The 18,642-nt window shown below is 33.5% G+C and overlaps 3 protein-coding genes across 5 annotated transcripts in view; 1 reads left to right on the top strand and 2 right to left on the bottom strand.

Annotated features, from left to right (window-relative positions):
* LOC126970589 (zinc transporter 1) overlaps positions 1-6,613 on the bottom strand; it is a 66,562-nt gene extending 59,949 nt beyond the window's left edge. For all 3 annotated transcript variants that reach the window (XM_050816582.1, XM_050816583.1, XM_050816584.1), the window contains exons 1-2: positions 6,191-6,613; positions 5,593-5,774 (exon numbers count right to left, since the gene is read on the bottom strand). In XM_050816582.1, coding sequence (XP_050672539.1) covers positions 5,593-5,769 — 177 coding nt within the window. In that variant the 5' untranslated portion in view covers positions 5,770-5,774; positions 6,191-6,613. The remainder of the gene's footprint in view (positions 1-5,592; positions 5,775-6,190) is intronic.
* A 2,608-nt stretch (positions 6,614-9,221) lies between these two features.
* On the top strand, positions 9,222-10,177 carry LOC126970592 (mitochondrial inner membrane protease subunit 1). The gene is made up of 2 exons (XM_050816590.1): positions 9,222-9,586; positions 9,683-10,177. The coding sequence occupies exons 1-2, from the start codon at positions 9,479-9,481 to the stop codon at positions 10,034-10,036; spliced, it is 462 nt and encodes a 153-aa protein (XP_050672547.1). The 5' UTR covers positions 9,222-9,478; the 3' UTR covers positions 10,037-10,177.
* Positions 10,110-16,886, bottom strand: LOC126970591 (lysosomal acid glucosylceramidase-like). The gene is made up of 6 exons (XM_050816589.1): positions 16,749-16,886; positions 14,847-14,960; positions 13,508-13,649; positions 12,204-12,283; positions 11,187-11,467; positions 10,110-10,269 (listed from the first exon to the last, which is right to left on the bottom strand). Exons 1-6 carry the CDS (start codon positions 16,866-16,868, stop codon positions 10,164-10,166), a joined length of 843 nt encoding a protein of 280 aa, XP_050672546.1. The 5' UTR covers positions 16,869-16,886; the 3' UTR covers positions 10,110-10,163.
* Positions 16,887-18,642: the final 1,756 nt, after the last annotated feature.

The following is an 18,642-nucleotide window of genomic DNA, read 5'->3' as shown; positions in this document are numbered from 1 at the left end:
ATTCATTTATATATATATGATAGATTACATTAACGTATTACAAAAGACGATAGGTACATGTAACTCGTAATCACGGCTTTATCATTATTGATGGTCGTTTGTTGCCCCGCAGTTTTGTACTAAATATTTAAAACATAGCCAATAAATGCTTACTTGAATAACAAATGACACCAAAATTAAAAAAAAAACATTCATTAAAAGCAGCGATCAATACCGCGATCCGAGGGTTGATGGAAAGATTCATACCGATCGATTAACGGGGTCGTTATCCTATACAATACACAATATTATATAATTAACTAACATAGATACGGCGAAACAAGTTTACTTTAGTTATTTCCATAGTATTATGTCTTATGGTATATTGTTATGGGGCAGCGATGCCGATATTAATACAATATTTGTGCTGCAGAAGATTCGCACTATTTATAACCTAGGTCCTAAAGAATCTTTGAGAGCAAAATTTAAAGAAATTAACATCTTGGCTATTGCCTTTTTTTTATGGAATAGCAGGACAAACGAGCGTACGGTTCACCTGGTGTAAAGTGATCACCGCCGCCCACATTCTCTTGCAACACCAGAGGAATCACAAGAGCGTTGCCGGCCTTTAAGGAAGGTGTACGGGCTTTTTTTGAAGGTACCCATGTCGTATCGTACCGGAAACACCGCACAAGGAAGCTCATTCCATAGCTTTGTAGTACGAGGAAGAAAGCTCCTTGAAAACCGCACTGTGGAGGACCGCCACACATCCAGATGGTGGGGATGATATTCTAACTTGTGGCGTGTCGTGCGAAGGTGGCTCTCAATATATTCTTGATAATGTAATGTATATTGTATGTAAATTGTAATAAATATGCACATAAGTGAATTTGCTGGAAACTGTCATAACCATAATGTTAACACCAGGAACAGACATAAACTTATAATGCCTGCTACTCGGCTAAGTCGAGTTAGTCTTTTGTGGGGCGATGTATATATATGCTTTTACAAAAAAATTACAGATAATTTTCAAAACAAAATGTATTACGAAATTCCAAAGAATTGTTAAAAAGCGTTTGTGTGGTAAAGGTTACTATAACATAAAGGATTTTCTTAATGATACCTGATTGGGAATAGAGCGACCGCCCACTACACAATAATAAATTTTATTGTACCATTTTACATTGGACATTATTTTTATAAAACAAAAAAAAAAGCCAAAATAAAGAAGTTTGTTGCGCCCGTTCTTCTCAGGTATACCTTTTGGAATGGGCGTTAGTTTTTGACTTTCAATAAGTGATTATATATCGTATTTTGAATGAATATTTGAATTTGAATAACATACAAGAATACATCGAGATTTATACCGATCGATTAACGGGGTCGTTATCCCATACAATCCTAGACAAAATGACCGTCAGACAGAGACAACAGCACATTCACATGTCGATTTCTGAGTACAAAATGTACCGTGAGTCATCGGTGTGAGACGCATTTCGTGGTATTTCTAAGGTATGTTGTAAAAACCTTGAATATATTTTATTCTTGTAAATAACTAGTGACGTCACAGATGGAATATACCGTTATTAGTCATCTGTGAATATAAGTACTAGGACTTAGATTAAGAATTGATCTCCGTTGCGCTCCAACTAGATACCGCACTACCGCTTTTTTATAACGGCAACTATTAGATGCTTGTGCGCTTGGCATCTTGACACTCAATGGCATCTTTCAAATTTTGAAACATACGCTTCGTATTATTTTACATTGAAATTAATAAAATACAAAATAATTACTGATGATATGTGATCCCAGTGTCTATCTTATTTATTGTAGTGTTATTTATACAAAGTTTTACTACGCAACCCGGCATTTTAGTTTCAATTATTAGCAAAGTTTAACAGAACATGTGGCACGTGAACGTCACACATTGTTCGAGACTGGCTCGACTACGCCCACTTGGGTGTAGTATTAGTGGCCGCACTTTGAGACTACGCCTGGAGTATCTAGTTGGAGCGCAGCGGAAACCAATACTTAATCTAAGTACTAGGAATTATATTTATAGGAATTGTGTGTATTCTCAAAATAAAAGCTTTTTTTCGTAGTGCTAACACGGATTTGCTACAAGAATACTATTTTATAATGTCTATATATTTAGTTCTGACGAATCTGCAAAACGGTAAGACGAATTTAACAGGACCTTTAAGGCTCAGCGAAATAATGAAACAGACTAAAATTGTGGCTAAAATTCGATTCATATGTTAGAACACTTTTTTATTATTAATTTATTCGGTCATATTTTGGGTGTCTGCAAGTGCATAATTATTATATCCGATAAATATTACAAATGAGACAAATATATTCATACCAGTTTCTACAGTTCTTACCATAGACTAAGAATATACTACGGTAAGACTATCTGGCAGCCCGACACTGTGTGACCAATTTTAATTTGTCAATTTGAATGATAGCTAGTGCCTAAATGTTCAAAATACTAAGGACCTAATACTAAGTGTGGCTGTCTGTTTACGAATAGATAGCCAAAATCGGTCATAGTAACAATAGCTCCGCTTTCCTTTTCTATCTAGCTGTACTTCCATTAGAGATGTACCCATACTGCTTTGCACAGGATGCCGGCTAGATTATGGGTACCACAACGGCGCCAAATCTACCGTAAAGCATTGCTGTGTTTCGGTCTGAAGGGCACCATAGCTAGTGAAATTACTGGGCAAATGAGACTTAGCATCTTACGTCTCAAGGTGCCGAGCGCAATTGTAGTGCCACTCTTAACTTTTGGGCTTTTCAAGAATCCTGAGTTGCACCGCATTGTAATGGGTAGGGCGTATCAATTACAATCAGCTGAACGTCCTGCTCGTCTCGTCCCATATTTATCATTAAAAAAAAGATGTTCTTGTATGTTGCACACTTTTTTATCGATAGTATATTAGCTCATATATTGTAAGTTTAAGGTTCTTACTCACTCTGTCATCTTTCACTTAAATCAAACTTTTTAATACATTCTCTCTTATTCTTTCGACTTGGCCAGTTCTGTACACCCCCAACATGATTATGGAATGTATTCCTAGGTCTCACAGATCATTATACAAATATACTTCATATCAATCAATGGGCACCAAGACAAATTACATCACAGTAACATATTGCATATATCTTATATGTAAACAGATTTAATTTGATAAATTCACCATCTAGTTATATTACAAAATTCTGAATTCTAAAATCTCCACATAGGTGGATTTATAAGCAGGCTTCATTGAAAGTTTTCTTAATATTGCATTTACTCTGTATATGCTGTACTCATTTTCATTGAAATTAATTTGACTATAATGACTTAATAGGCAAAATGCATCTGAATTTGCAGTTCACCTCTTGAGCACTTCCTAAATATATTTTTTTGTGAGAACTGAGTACTGAAAGACAATAGTCATCCTTTTTATACGCTTTATATTAGCTTCACCTGTATGTTTGTATATTTGTAATCGACTTCTTTGGGCGCGATTTTGACCCACTTTAAACGGCTAGATTTCGTTCAAACTTTGTAGATTTATCGAGGACCGATGACATTACACTAATTTGACTAAAAAATTTAAAATAAATAATAGTTAAAAAAAACTAATAAGCACGCTTTATATAAAATTAAACTAAAAATTAAATTTAAATTGAAAATAGTGTAAAAAAAAAATTTTATTGTAAAAAAAAAGCGTGGGGTGCTTTTTAAGATATTATTAAAATTATAATTCTTCTACACCCCACGCTTTTTTTTTACAATAAAATATATTTTGTCACACTATTTTCAATTTAAATTTATTTTCTATTTTTTAGTTGAATTTTATATAAAGTGTGCATTTTAGTTTTTTTTTTAACTATTTATTAAGGAATTATCTATGAAGAATAATAGAAACTAAACACTTTGAAACCAAAACAATGTGATGCATTATATCATGTTGTCAATTATATTGAGTAGTAAGTATATAGATAACAGATCAGATTAGATAGTACATTATGTTCTATGTGCCACAAATAACTTAACAGGATTTCTTAATTGTTCTTAATAAATAAAATGATAAATAGGTAAAATAAAAAAACTATAATCTTACTAAGATAATTTCAAAGCACTACATAATATATTAGTGTGTGCAAAGTAATACATAACTTTGTGCCTTCATACTTATAGTGTCATACATCATACAGGTTCTTACTGGTGTTTTACTAACCCAACCCAAGAGATAAATCAAATCAAATCAAAATCACTTTATTCATGTAGGTCAAGGAAATGACACATATGAATCTCAAGTTTTCTTTTCTTTTTACATTTACCACCACTTTGCAAAAGGTTGAGCTTTGATGAGAAGAAGTTGCAAGAAACTCATTGCCACTCTTTTAAATCAATATTTACAGCTTAATCACTTTACAAATCATTTCAACTACCATATAACATGTAATAAAATGTATTAGGATAAATTAATATGTAAGAATATCTCAAATCCTTGAATGTATTAAATTCCTCTGGATGGCTCACTAGGAAACCCTGTGCCCCAAACAGGGGGGGCAACATTCCTTTGGCATGATGTGGAACTTAGAACACCATAAATGCTATAGTAACCACACAAACTTAATACACTTCTTTTGAAATTTAAAACAAATTTTCATCATTCTGCATAGTACTTGTACTCTGTTTGCCAAATAGATGTGTATAAACCCCTCCCACAAACCTTATGCAGTGAGTGAAACTAATATAAAAGTCTGCAACTAAAGCTAACTGTGTACAATCTACACCTTTCACCATAACTAGGGGACCAGTACCACTTTTTACCAGTGGTAGGCCTTAGCATAGGATAGTGGCTAGATTATGGGTACCACAACGGCACCTTTTACTGCCATGAAGCAGTAATGTGTAAGCATTATTGGGTTTCAGTCTGAAGGGTGCCATAGCTTGTGAAATTACTGGTTAAATGAGACTTAACATATTAGTCTCAAGGCAACAAGCACAATTGTAATGCCACACAGAATTTTTGGATTTTTCAAGATCCCTGAGCGGCACTGCATTGTAATGAGCAGAGTGTATTAATTACCATCAGCTGAACATCCTGATCGTCTCATCCTCAATGTAAAAAAATTCAAAAGACGTGTATATTGTACATTTTCATCCGATATGTAGTACTTGTTTAAATAAAACACTTTTAAAGGATTAAAAGATGTGTAATTTTAACAGTTTTACATTAGATATTAACTAAAATAAAAATGTAACTCTTATGCAAACATCTAATGCAAAACCGTTACAATTACACACGTTTTAATCGTTTAAAGTGTTTTATTTAAATGTGTAACACTAGAAAATACTATAGTACTTGTATTGTGATTGCCAAATAGTTGTGTATAAAGCCTTCCACAAACCTTATGCTACTGCATAATTTGGTTACATCTACTGATGAAACTAATATAAAGGTCTACAACAAAAGCTAATTGATACTATAATAGGCTATGTACAATCTACACATTTCACAAAAAGTATTTTGGCCTACTGTTGCAAATTTTATGACACAATTCAAGGTCCAATGCTGGCCCTATGTATATTAATATTAAAATAATTACCTTAACTGATAAAAATGCAATAACCAATGCTGCTACATCACTCAGCATATGGAATGAATCTGCCACCAGAGCCATAGAGTTGGTGACATAACCAACTACAAGTTCCACTATAAAGAAACTGCCTGTCAGCCATAACATTGACAGTAGTCTGCATTTTTTCCCACCACATTTTGCCATTTTATCTGTTGACAAGAGAAAAGAATATTATATTAAGCAGACAAAGTTCATAGTAGAAGGTATCTGTTTATTATTCTGGGTGAAATACATTTTATAAACTTATTTGGAGGAAGCATACAACGATTACTAATTTTTATAAAATAATTTTAATAGTTAAACTTTACTATAAAGAATTTTATTCAAAAAAGCTGTCCTTTAAAGAACTGGGCAATAATGACCCACCTTTAATATCACAATAATTGTTAGTATATGGTAAGTTTAACCTAGAGCTGGCTTTTATAATGTGTGAAAACTAAAAATTTAATAATAATTTGCAGGTTGTAAACATTTAGTTTCCAAACTTACTCAAAGTTTACTTATGTCAAATGATTTCTTTTCTAAAAAATGTTTGTTAATAATTGTAGTACGATTGATTACTTACGTATGATTTAAGCAGGATTTAGAACAATAATTTCAACTTGTTCCCATTGAGCTCGCTTATCAGTTGAATAAACAGCAGGCTATGTGCATGCAGTTCACTGATCACTCTTGTCAAAGTTACATTCAATATCGATTTTTATCATAGAAAAACAATAAGTACTTCCGATACCATAACAATTATTTAAAAACAAGCACTAAACCCTATTTGGATTAATTCGAAAATAAATTTTATAAATACATTGATTTAACAATTAACGTAAAGTGATAACAACAAAATATTTAATAAAAATAACTGTAATTTATCACCATAGCACTAAAATAAATATGTATGACGAGTACAGTTACTCGTTAATACTTAGACGTATGTAGCAATTTTATATTAGGAATTCACTAAAAATACTTTAGCACTCTGTTCGTCAGCATTGGTCATTGAATTTGATAATAATGAACAAAGAGAATTATATAACCTCGAAATTTCAAAATCAAAGAGAACGAAACTTTATTTTAGGTGACTCTAGTGACGGATCACAGATTAAAAAGCATTTTTCACGGATGCTAAACAAAAATAATATTCTACTTTGGTTACAATAATTCAAATATTAAGTATTGTGAACTTGTGCTGCTGAGGTTATTTGCTAAATGTATAAAATGTGGTAATATTTTATTAAAACTTTAAAAGTTAATATATGTAGGTATATTGAAATACCCAAACAAAAACTACTTATTTTAAATTTAACACTGTGTAGCTGTACCTACAAACAATAATATCAATTAATACAAATGTCTAATACCTAACTTGTAACGTAATACCTTCGTAGCATTATAGATCGTAGAAATATTAATCGTGCATATTAACTGTAATAAGCGTATGCCGAAAGATTCGTTCTGAAAAGAAAATTTTATTTTATATAACTTAATATTAGCTCTGATAAGAACCATTTCATAATGCTGTACATCAACTCATAGAATCATACTGATCACCAGTACTCATCTCATCGAAGTACAAGCATCGTCACGTTCTCCCAACGACCGCAGATATACCTACTCACGTGATCAGTCATATGCTCCGCGTAACACAACCTCGCAGCAAGGCCGAGCGTACTCGACTGACGCGTCGGGGCATCGATCACTATTCATGCAATTTTAATCAAAGAGCGACAGAGTAGGTGCTAAATGCTCATTGACATCGTATGATCGAGGTTCGACGCGAGTTTACACAAGCCCGCGCTGCTATACTGCGATAGAATTAGTTTTAGAGCGAGATAGAAAACATAATATTATTCTCAATTCTTATTGAATAAAACGTTTTACTATTGGTCAAAATGTAAGCTTAAGTATTGGTGTGTATTTTCTGAACTTGTAAATATTTTTTAAGTAACAATTGTAATTGATTAACTAGTTTTAAGGATTTTGTATGTATATCATGTAACTTTCTAATAAATCATCTTCCACATATTCCTCTCAAAAAGTGCACTTCACTACTAGCCAAGTACTGTTGAATGAAGAAGAACTCAAAGAAACTATTTGCCGCTTGATAGTCGTTAGAGTAAAAGTGTTCTGTTTTTATAATAGTGGATCTCCCACTCAATTAAACACTTTAAATACACATACTCTAGACCACTGTCCCAAACTGGAAACTAGAAGTGTATATACGACACAAAATTCTGGGAAAAGAAAAATCCTTGTAAAAAAAAGTGGAAGTCCAAACAAAACTGACTGCTCCCACACTGTTTGCCATTTGTTTATTTTTGACTTGGAATCAAAATGGAGGTTTTGAAAGACACTGGCTCCAAATTCTGCTATTTTCCACGCCAGTTCTTAAAAAATGGCAAATATTTTAAATTAAATAACGACGTCTTATAAATAGAGCCATAACCCAGAGTTGAAAAAAAAACATGAGATGTGTCCTCCAGGCGGTTGGTTTTATGATTTTGTTTTTTACATACAGGCATTACCTATTCATTCCTTTTACATTCTTCATTACAGTTTTCAAAGTGTTGATATTTTAATTGTTCGAAGTCAAACCTAGAATCAATTCTGTTCAGAGTTGTCATTATCGTTCTCATAACATTCTTTGAAATATTAATAATTTCAGTCTTAAAATATTTGTTTATAAATAAACTGAAGAGCAAAAAACGGTGGTTTTATTTTCAACCGTCACTTTAGAAAATACAATACATAAAGAGGTTGAGTCATATGAGAATATTAAAGGTATATTTATGAAGTGTTGTGAAAAAAGGTTTATACCAAATTCAAATTTAAGACAAAGTCGGACTCGAAAAAAAATTGTGCCGAATTGTTTGAAGACAAATATTGGCGGAATTAATACCAATATTTGTCTTCCAACATTTGGACATATTTGTTCATCAAGATTGACATACATGCAGTCATGTATTATATTAGAATCCATACAATGAAAACACAAGCAGTAATTAATTTATAATTTTACCATTCAGTTACTAGGTCACAAGCAAACATATCGATCGACCGTTTTAAACCTCCATATGCATTACATAAAACTGAAGAAAACAATACATTATTTTTACCACCATTACCTTCACAAGTTATCAATACGCTTACAATACATTACCGTAAACATACCAATACCCAAAATACAAGGATACCAGATACTACGAACGACCTGACGTCCCAGCCTATCACCAAAATGTCAAAGACAGGCCGATAATTAGAGATGCCGGTACGTTTCACTTATTTCATTGTTGCTTTGCAAAGCCTTAAGAGAAAATAAATGTTCTGTATTAAATTTTTCTATAATAATTTATAGTGCCCTTATTATATTATTAATGGGACAAATTGAATAAAAAGAGTATGACAACTAACAGATACTTAAAAGTCAAGCTTTTTAACAATTCTGCCAATTGACAGAAATTGACGTAAAATATAACACGTCAAATGTCACTGTGACTGCACCAGACATCTGCTTCTGGCATGTAGTCCTAGTGTGTCATGTGACCTGTCACCTGTGTCTGTAATTAAAAATTTGACACCACAGACTAATATGATGCTTATTCGGCAATGGTTGGTGAGAGGTCTCCTTGTTCATAGTTAGAATAAAAATAAATATTCTTTGAGTTTAAAATGGTGATAGTTCTAATTACTTCGAATGAATGACCCTTTTTTATTATAACTTTTCCTAATGAAGACTTTTTAATGGCACTACTTTTTCCGATGCTGTGGGAGATATCATATAGATTCTAAAAGTATATTTATTATTTTTACTAATCATGAGAGGTTGATTAAATATAAATACAAAACATTGTTTTTTATTATGAGCTTCGCAAATTTTATGGGAAAAAGCATCGGATTCGCTGGATATGTATTACAATACGCATGTGTGACTCACTGTGCATTCGAATATATCGGGGATTTTGTAATGGTATGTAGATCGTATTAGTCTTGCCTTTTCTTTTGTTTGTTGTATGTGTGTGTGTTTAATCGGCATTCCGCATTCTAATTTTTGATTATTTTCCAGTGTTCCGGTCCCTCCATGGAACCCACATTACAGACAAACAATATATTATTTACAGAACACATTACTCCTAGACTGCAGAGGTTGCAAAGAGGGGACATAATTATTGCAAAGTGCCCATCAAATCCAAACCAAAATATATGTAAAAGGATAACAGGCCTCCCTGGAGATAAAATGAGAGGACAATTGCTACGAAGTCAAATTGTTCCAAGAGGTCATGTTTGGCTGGAAGGTGACAACTCAAGTAATTCTTCAGATTCTCGGGTGTATGGCCCAGTTCCACAAGGATTGATTCGTAGTAGGGTTGTTTGTAGAGTGTGGCCATTAGACAAATTGAGTTCTCTTAGTAAATATTAATTTGCTACCTCATCATGTGCTAAATTATTGATGTAAATATAGTGTGAGGTAATTCGTTAAGAAAAACTAAATATATATTAGAAAATGTTTATTTAATAAATAGTTATTTGTTTTTATTACATTACACTTAGTTGGGATTAATCTCAATAGTTTTAATTGACTCTGCTTCAACTATAAGTTCAATTGTCCGTTGGCTGGTCACCCTTATTATAACATTGGTATCTGTTATTTGTCTAAAAAAGAACATTATATTTATACTAGTGTTCTGATTGGGAAAATGAATACTCTGACTTTCTTTATTAAATTGGTTAAGTGATCATTGCTACCCATGCTCTTTTGCAGCACTTAAAAGCCACGAGCATATATCAAGGGAACAGTTTGAGCAGAAACGGGGATGTTTCTGGGGTAGATTTGAGACCAATAAATACATCACATTATAAGACCTGTTCTGTGCTGTTATGTTATGTCTCATTCTATTCATGCTTACTTGTTTTTTTAAAGCTTATTCTTTGCCCTCCAAATGACCTCACAATTGTCAATATTTCGAAATTTCGAGGTCCGGTATTACTACTCACTAATGTGAGTATTGTCTCAGCTGTCCTTCTATGACTGAGGTATTCCTATTGCCAGGCAATCTTGTGGTCTTAGATAATTTATACATCTAGATAAGAGTCTCTTGCTGTTAGAAAACTGATACAGGCCAGGATTAATTTTAGTGTGTGTGACAAGCTACATCTTACACTCACAATTTTTTTTTATGGAAAAAGGAGGACAAACAAGTGTACTGGTCACCTGGTTTTAAGTAATCACTGCTGCCCAAATTATCTTGCAACACAAGAGGATTCACAGGAGAGTTGCTTTAAACTTTTTTTGAAGGTACCCATGTATGGATGGTAGCTTTGTAGTGTGTGAAGAAAGCTTGAAAAGTGTGCTGTGGAGGACTGTCACACATTGGGGGTGGTGATATCCTAATTTGTGGTGTGTGAAATGATTTATATGACACTGTGTTAGTGTGTCTGCATTGCTCAAACTAGAGTTTAACTCTAAACTCAATTTTTTTCGACCTTTCACAGCAGTCTATCTAGAGTCTAGAAATATAAATGTTCTGAGCCTGTGGTTTAATCTAAGTAGGATTTACGTTTAAACTTACGTGTTATGCAGCACCATAACAATATTGCCCTGGGGTGTTATGAATGCAACATTAGATATTCTAGCAATGCTCCTTGCGGAAACTGTAATTCGTTGTGATCCTCTTGGTATAAATTTAGAGAAGTGTCCCATTGCATAGAACATTGGCTGTTTAATAAATTCATCGTTTTCTGGAAACACTAGAATTGGAGCGTCAACAAAGTTGTATGCCCAGTTTGGCCCTCCCTTTTCATCCAAACAAAGGTTCCAGTCAATCCAACCCACCATGTGATGATTCAAATCCTGAAATCATTATTGTTCTTATATTTTGGTTATTCTCTATCTTAATTTTTTTTTATGAAAATAAGGGACAAGACGAGCAGGACATTCAGCTGATGGTAATTGATACACCCGGCCCATTACAGTGCAGTGCCACTCAGGATTCTTGACAATAAACAAACTTTTGAAAGGGGTGTGCCTTTTGCATTTTGATTGCCTTTGAATAATGATCATAAAAACAACAAGTTACTGGGACTAATTAGGGTTTGCACATCTCCGGCGCTGTGGTAACGGGCCCGTGCCTAGTTTCAGCAGGCGTGCACTCTTAGGGGTAGGGCAGACTTAGTACCAGATGAAAGTCGTGGTCCTCTGATTAGCTTCTCATCATCACAGTGTAATGAAAAAAATATTCATTGCAATGTTCAATAACTTCGAAAAAAGAAAACAAATATTTTAAATACTATCTAAATTTTATAAATATTTTTATAACTTCTATTAGTTCCAAGAAAGGCAGTTATAACTGAATATTGAAAAACTTTCCGTTTCACCGTCACACAATGTTTTTTTTCTGTAAACTTGAAAAATTGTTCCGTTGTAACTTCATACGCAAAGTAAAAAAAAAAAAACAAATCTTCGCGGGATGATAGAGGTATCAATTGAAAGGGGGAAAAACCTACATAAAATAAAACCCTTACCAACCCTAAATTTGGGATGCGAATTTCTAATCTCAAGCACAATATATATTGAGTTATAATTTTACCTCCATAATATTTTTAGTGTAGCGATAGGCTCGTTCCCAGGAACCTTTTTTCACTTGTGCGATATCCCAGGGCATTGGACCTGCATTATAATATAGTAAAAATATATTCTTTTGGGTACGGATGAAATGTTACGTTAAAGATAAAAGATATTCATTATTTTTTTAGTACCGCATGTATCTATTATTGGACGTAGTTCCTGTGAAACGTTCCAAGCCACAAACATCACATTTTAAGGAATTCGTGTTTAAAGTTTAATAAATATTAGTGTGTTACATACATGTGGGTTGGGCTACTAAGCCATGATCTCATTTAAAAAGTGACAGCAGGGCTGCCATTTTTTGTCAGTCCATTAATATGAATCATGTGACCAGTTTTGTATTCTTAATTTCGACATGATTGTGGTTTGGAACGTTTTTCTAGAATTACGTCCAATTGTAACTATAAGTATGTACAATCATCGCGTGCAAAAGTTAGTACCTATACCTAGGTTAAAATATCAATTTGGCTAATACTTATAAGATAAAACCTTTCTGGCAAACCTTTTTATTATATAAATATAGAACTGGGGGTTTGAGGGATGAGGTTGCAAGGGCAGTTAGTAAGAATCAGAACTCATGCTACAAGATATAATTGGATATCTACCAAGAACAACTACCAACGATTTGTTTTTATTGATAAGAAGTGAAGTAGACTGACTGAAGACATACGCCCTGCTACATACAATACAGAGGCCGCCTTAGATAGTTTATTACATTCAAACACTTAGATCCTCTTGCTGTTAGGCTACGCTTGACAATAGGCCAGTTTTATTACTTTATTGTGTATGACAGCTACGTCATACACTCGCGGTACGTAATCACTGTTTTTTAAAATAGAGGCTAACTGTTCGACGCTATTTTTTTAACGCTTTTATAGCTTTTGAGACTGTCTAGACGTTATAATTATCTAAGAGTGCGGCTTAGTATTCTTGAGAACAATTTTCTAATCATAATATTTATTGTATGATAATAATATAATATTGACACTTTTTACACAAATTATCTTGCCCCAAGTTAAGCATCTATAGCCTGTGTTATGGGTTACAAGACAATGATATATTTAATACAATATACTTACTTAAACATACATAAATATATTTAAACCTCCATGACTCGGAAACAAACATCCATATTCATCATATAAATGCTTGCACCTACCGGGATTCGAACCCGGGACCTCTAGCTTAGTAGGTAGGATCGCTAACCACTCGGCTATACATGATGGACATAAGATGTTAATGTCAGTAATGTCAAGTGTAGGTTACCCTCGCAGGCTTCAGTGGCGAGTAACATTTTGTTGTATCTTCGGTGCACATCGTCCAGTAGTAATGCCGGCGCGAAGTTGCCGTAGTAGTGAACAGCGATACCGTCCACGTAATCCATCACATTTGGGTCACCTCGCTCCATCTACGTGTAACAATAATTGTAATATTTCAAAATATTTCTTAACTATAATCGGAAAAAACAAATAGAAAACCATACTACTTACCTATAGACCATGTAAATTGCGACATTTTTTTGTTAAAATTTATATTAGATAGCTGACCCGGCAAACTTTGTTTTGCCATATAAATTATTTTTAGAATTAAACCGTTGCTTGGACATTGCAACATTACTTTATTTTTCCAAAATTAAAAGATTTTTTCTAAAATAAACGTAGCCTAAGTTACTCTTTATTACATCAGCAACCTGTCAAAAAAAGTCGCGTCAAAATCGGTCCAGCCATTTCAGAGATTAGCCGGAGCAAACAGACAAAAATTGTAAAAAATGTTATTTTGGTGTATGTACCGTATATATATTCATATACATATTGTAGTAAAAAAAGGTTATTTCAATATCACAAACAGACACTCCAATTTTATTTATATGTATAGATATAAATCTAAGCAACTATTAATTAGTAGGTACCGTAATGGGCTCATGAAAACACCACCGCTATTTTTCCAGTTACAACTTTGGATTGGATAGAATACCCATGTTATGTTCATGGTAAAATTATTAAAAGAGCACAAAAAAAGAATACTTGGCGAATGTTAACACCAGGAACAGTCATAAACTTATAATGCCTACTACTCGGCTAAGTCGAGTTAGTAAGTGTCTTGTATATGCTAATTGTATATGCTTTTACAACAAGATCCCAGTATATTTTCAAAACAAAAGTATTACGTTATTTAAAAGAATTGTTAAAAAACGTTTCTGTGGTAAAGGTTAATATAGCATAAATGACTTTCTTAATGATACCACAGATTGGGAATGGAGTGACCGCCCTCAGGCTATTAAATAATAAGTTTAACTGTACAATATTTTTTCGATGAAAAAAAGCCCGCTGAGTTTGTTGCGCCCGTTCTTCTCAGGTCTGAGGTATTCATTTTGGAATGGGTGGTAGTTTTTGACATTTAATAAGTGATCTCACATCCTATTTTGAATAAAAATATTTGAATTTGAATTTAAATTTAAATAATTACATTCAAAATACTAAGGAGGTAATTGCAAACGTGGCTGACTGTTTACGGGATGTCAAGTCTCCGTAAGAGATTTTCATTTCTTTCGCAAGGTTTGTTTGTTAGTGCTCTAGTAAATTGTTAGTCTATCTAATAGTCTTACCCCGTTTAAGTAAACATGTAGAAGATATCTTTGGTCATCAACTGCAAATATCAAGGTATCGTTGAAGCGAGAGTTCCGGATAGTCGGTCCAAGGTACTGTGCCACCCAACGACCCTAAAATACGGACATGGTTTAAGTTCGACTATTTAAATAAAATAAAATAAAAAAGCCTTTTATTTCTTACAGAAATGCTATTTACTAAGTCGATTAGTTTTATTAGTATCAATAAGAAAAAAGTTAATTTAATTATTATGGTAGTTTTCATAAAAAGGAATTAATTTTTATGCATTTAATTCTGCTAGAACCCCTCTGCAGGTAAAGGCCTCCTCCAAATTGAGCCAGTTTTCTCTGGATTGCGCTATTTGTATCCAGTTTGGACCACTGCAGCTGTGTGTTTAATTTCATCCTCCCATCTGTTGCAAGGTCTCCCTATGTGTAGTCTCCACTTCCATTTTAATGCCCGAGATTGTGCTAAACCATCTATTGCTTTTGTGGTGTTGCGTATTTTTGTATGCCTATTTTGTTTATTCACATATATATATATATATATATATATATATATATATATATATATATATACACTTATACTATTCGTATATAGACAAGGCATCATTGTAACAAACAGTAAGTGGTGTCCGCTGACTGGATTCAAACCCAGAGGAATTATCTGAATAATACTATCCGAAGTAAATTCATAATGGTTGTGTGTGTAAATAAATACATCGTATATTGAATTGAACAGCTTCTTTGACAAAGAAGGCTTAGGATAGTATAGTCAGATTATATAGGGGATTAGGATGCATGGTTTTTTATTGTTGATTTAAAATATGGGCTGGGAGTTTCTTATCAAATTTTCTCACCATGTTATAGCCCCTTTACGAACTGATGTAGTTTCATGACGTTTACCAAGTGTTGTTGTAATATGTTATGTTATTGTCGCTCCCTATGGATACCACTAACAAAGGTATTTAAGTAAAACGGCTGCATCACTCGTTTGACTTCTCTGGTGGTGGTAATCACTTACTATCAGGTGTCCCATTAATCTTCGGCTCATTCCATAAAAAAATATAAAAGGTGTAATAGACTGCACACCCATACTTCCTAACATACATAAGCAGAAGAGTCTGTGTGGGGTCAGACAAGAGTGTAACGTCATCGTAACCTGTGACGTCATCAATTCTAAATCGAGATGATTTCCGTGCTCTACAGTCTTACAGATGATTATGCATTCGCGTCGCCTTGATACTCAGATCTATATAGCGTACTTATACTTTGTTCAGACTTTACTGACGTAAAACTTAGCTGAGTATATAATATAATAATAATAATAACATAATATAAGCCTTTATTCACTTACCATGCATTTTTACTTATATACTACTTGTTAAACATGTTTTCTTAAATCAATTAAAAAGTAAAAGTAAATAAAATTATTTTAATGTACAGCAACCACTTTATTGTCAGGTTGTCTTTCGACACAGGCCTCCCCCAGTTTCTTCCACTTATCTCTATCTCGAGCTAACCTTCTCCATCCTGTTGGTAAATCGTCCTCCTTTCTTTTAATTTGACGTTCTCTTTGTCGTTTCGTTTTATAGAGCGTACTTAGACTTTGCTGAGATCTTACTTACGTAAAACTTAGCTGACTATAAGCTTAGCATAATCTTTGATTTCGTTTTCTTGTCATTTGATAGCTGAAATTATGCTGAGCTTAAGCAAAAGTAAGCCCAATGCAAAAGGAAAGTTCCGGTTTTATTCTGGTTTTATCACACTCAGCTAAGTTTTACGTAACTGAAATCTAATAACGCTCTATACTCTATAGATCTCGCCCATGAGAGTCCACCAGAGAGAGTACCAAAATATGGTTCAAGTGTAGATTAGAACTTGAGTTAGATCCACACATACCAAATCAGACGGGAACCATCCCAGCGAGTTGAAATCTACGAATGGTACAATCCCGTTAATTGGTTCATTGGTCGTAGTCAGCGACCAAGTGTGGATTTCTGCTGCTTCGTACAACTCCATAAACCTGAAAAAGGACGTGGAATGCAATGGGTCGTTTACGTCATTAAGTTTGTCATCATAATATCTGTCTGAGAGAGAGAGAGAGATCAGAGATTACGGATATCCTGATATATGTGTTTGGCTTCTTATTATATACTATTTAATGTATTATTTTATTCTTCAAATTCTTCTAAGAGACAGGCCAACCTAGCTCATTTTATGCCGTAGAGTTTTTTTGTTTATAGGTTCTCTAACTATGAATACTTCTATAATCTCTGGATTTTTGAATATGTTTTGTACCTATATGATAGCAATATTAATGAAGGTAGTTTGAAGAAAAAGCTGCCCTTCCTGCTACGTCATATATGATTATATCCGCATGCGCTAGCGTGACAGTGACGTAATCTGCATAGATGTGGATCCTTATTACACCTAAAATAAGTCCGCGATACCGTACCTACGCCTAATTCTTATACAGGAGCAACAATACAAGTTCTGTTAACAATAATGTTAATGGTTATTTGAAATTCCAATTAGTACCAACATTCAGTTATGATAATGGTAATAGAATAATTTGTAATCTGTTAATAAATTGTAATATTGTTTTAGTTAATATATTTAGTATATTTTTAGCAATTGTAATATTATATAATCACATGCAAAATCTTAGCGATGACTTTATTTTGAAGTAGGTAGTTTTGTATTACTAAGATTGGTAGTAGGGCAGTTACCCTACTACGAATTGCTCTCGGCTATTGGACACTTCTTGTTGGGGCTGTCGAAAGTATCGGACGTGCTGGCAGTTGGTCACCCTACTGCCCTATTGTTATAAATCATGTGTTACTTATATTTTATATTATAGTAAAATTATTGAATCTATCATCTATTCAAGTGTTTCTTAAAAGTGTTTTATTATGGTAAGGGAGATTGACGATTGTGGATAAACACGGAATCGATGGTAAATAAGAAAATATGTCGATTTTGTAAAAAGCTTATATTAAGGATTGGATTGGACGTTCAGGCGTAGTCGCAAAGTGCGACAACTTATCGAGCCAGTCTCAAACAATATGTGACCTTGACGTGTCACAAGTTCTGTTAAACTTTGGTAATAAATGAAAAAAATGGAGGGTTTCGTAGTAAAAGTTTATAAAAATAATACTACAAGAAATAACAAAGACACTGGTATCACCTATTATCAGTAAGTATTTTGTATTTTATTAATTTCAATGTAAGATAACACGAAGCATATGTTTCAAAATTTGAAAGACCCCAATAGTCTCAAATAGTTGCTAAACAAGCATCTAATAGTTGCCGTAATAAACAGCTTTTGTTCTTAGGTGGTACGGTATCTAGTTGCAGCGCATCGGAGACCAATCCTTTAATCTAAGGTAAAAAGCTTATAATACTACAGATAATCGCGAAGTCCTTACTAAGGTCGCCATCAGTATACCATACCGAACATGATAATCTGCGAATGTCTGGTAGTATTCCGGCTTAAGTTGTGCAAAGCCTGTGATTCTTCCATTGGTCTTCATCCAAACAGGTGGTGACCAAGTACTTGCCATTACCTTCACTTCCCCCTTAGAGGTCCTTTGGATATGTTTTATCATCGGAATCTGAAGTAAAAGCATTAAAATTAATCATTACTTTGTAACGTATCTATACCGAATCATAAGCTGTTGGCATTTTAGCAAGAAAGTCCTGTAGTTGCAGAAAAAATTTTTCAAACTTTATTATAAACTTTTTTACCTAGTATTGTAATGCAATGTGACGTAGCTACGTGATAAGGGTCAAT

Source organism: Leptidea sinapis, chromosome 21, assembly GCF_905404315.1.
Source record: "Leptidea sinapis chromosome 21, ilLepSina1.1, whole genome shotgun sequence".
In the NCBI taxonomy this organism is placed as follows: domain Eukaryota; kingdom Metazoa; phylum Arthropoda; class Insecta; order Lepidoptera; family Pieridae; genus Leptidea; species Leptidea sinapis.
This window is presented reverse-complemented; position numbering and strand designations above follow the sequence as displayed.

Excerpts from the sequence above, each read along its gene's own strand:
- LOC126970591 (XM_050816589.1), bottom strand. The coding sequence starts at position 16,868 with ATGGAGTTGTACGAAGCAGCAGAAATCCACACTTGGTCGCTGACTACG. Across the intron at positions 13,650-14,846 it reads TACATGTTTACTTAAACGGG|ATGGAGCGAGGTGACCCAAA; the intron begins GTAAGACTATTA and ends TGTTACACGTAG. Across the intron at positions 12,284-13,507 it reads CGCCACTGAAGCCTGCGAGG|GTCCAATGCCCTGGGATATC; the intron begins GTAACCTACACT and ends ATTATAATGCAG.
- LOC126970592 (XM_050816590.1), top strand. The coding sequence starts at position 9,479 with ATGAGCTTCGCAAATTTTATGGGAAAAAGCATCGGATTCGCTGGATAT. Across the intron at positions 9,587-9,682 it reads ATATCGGGGATTTTGTAATG|TGTTCCGGTCCCTCCATGGA; the intron begins GTATGTAGATCG and ends ATTATTTTCCAG.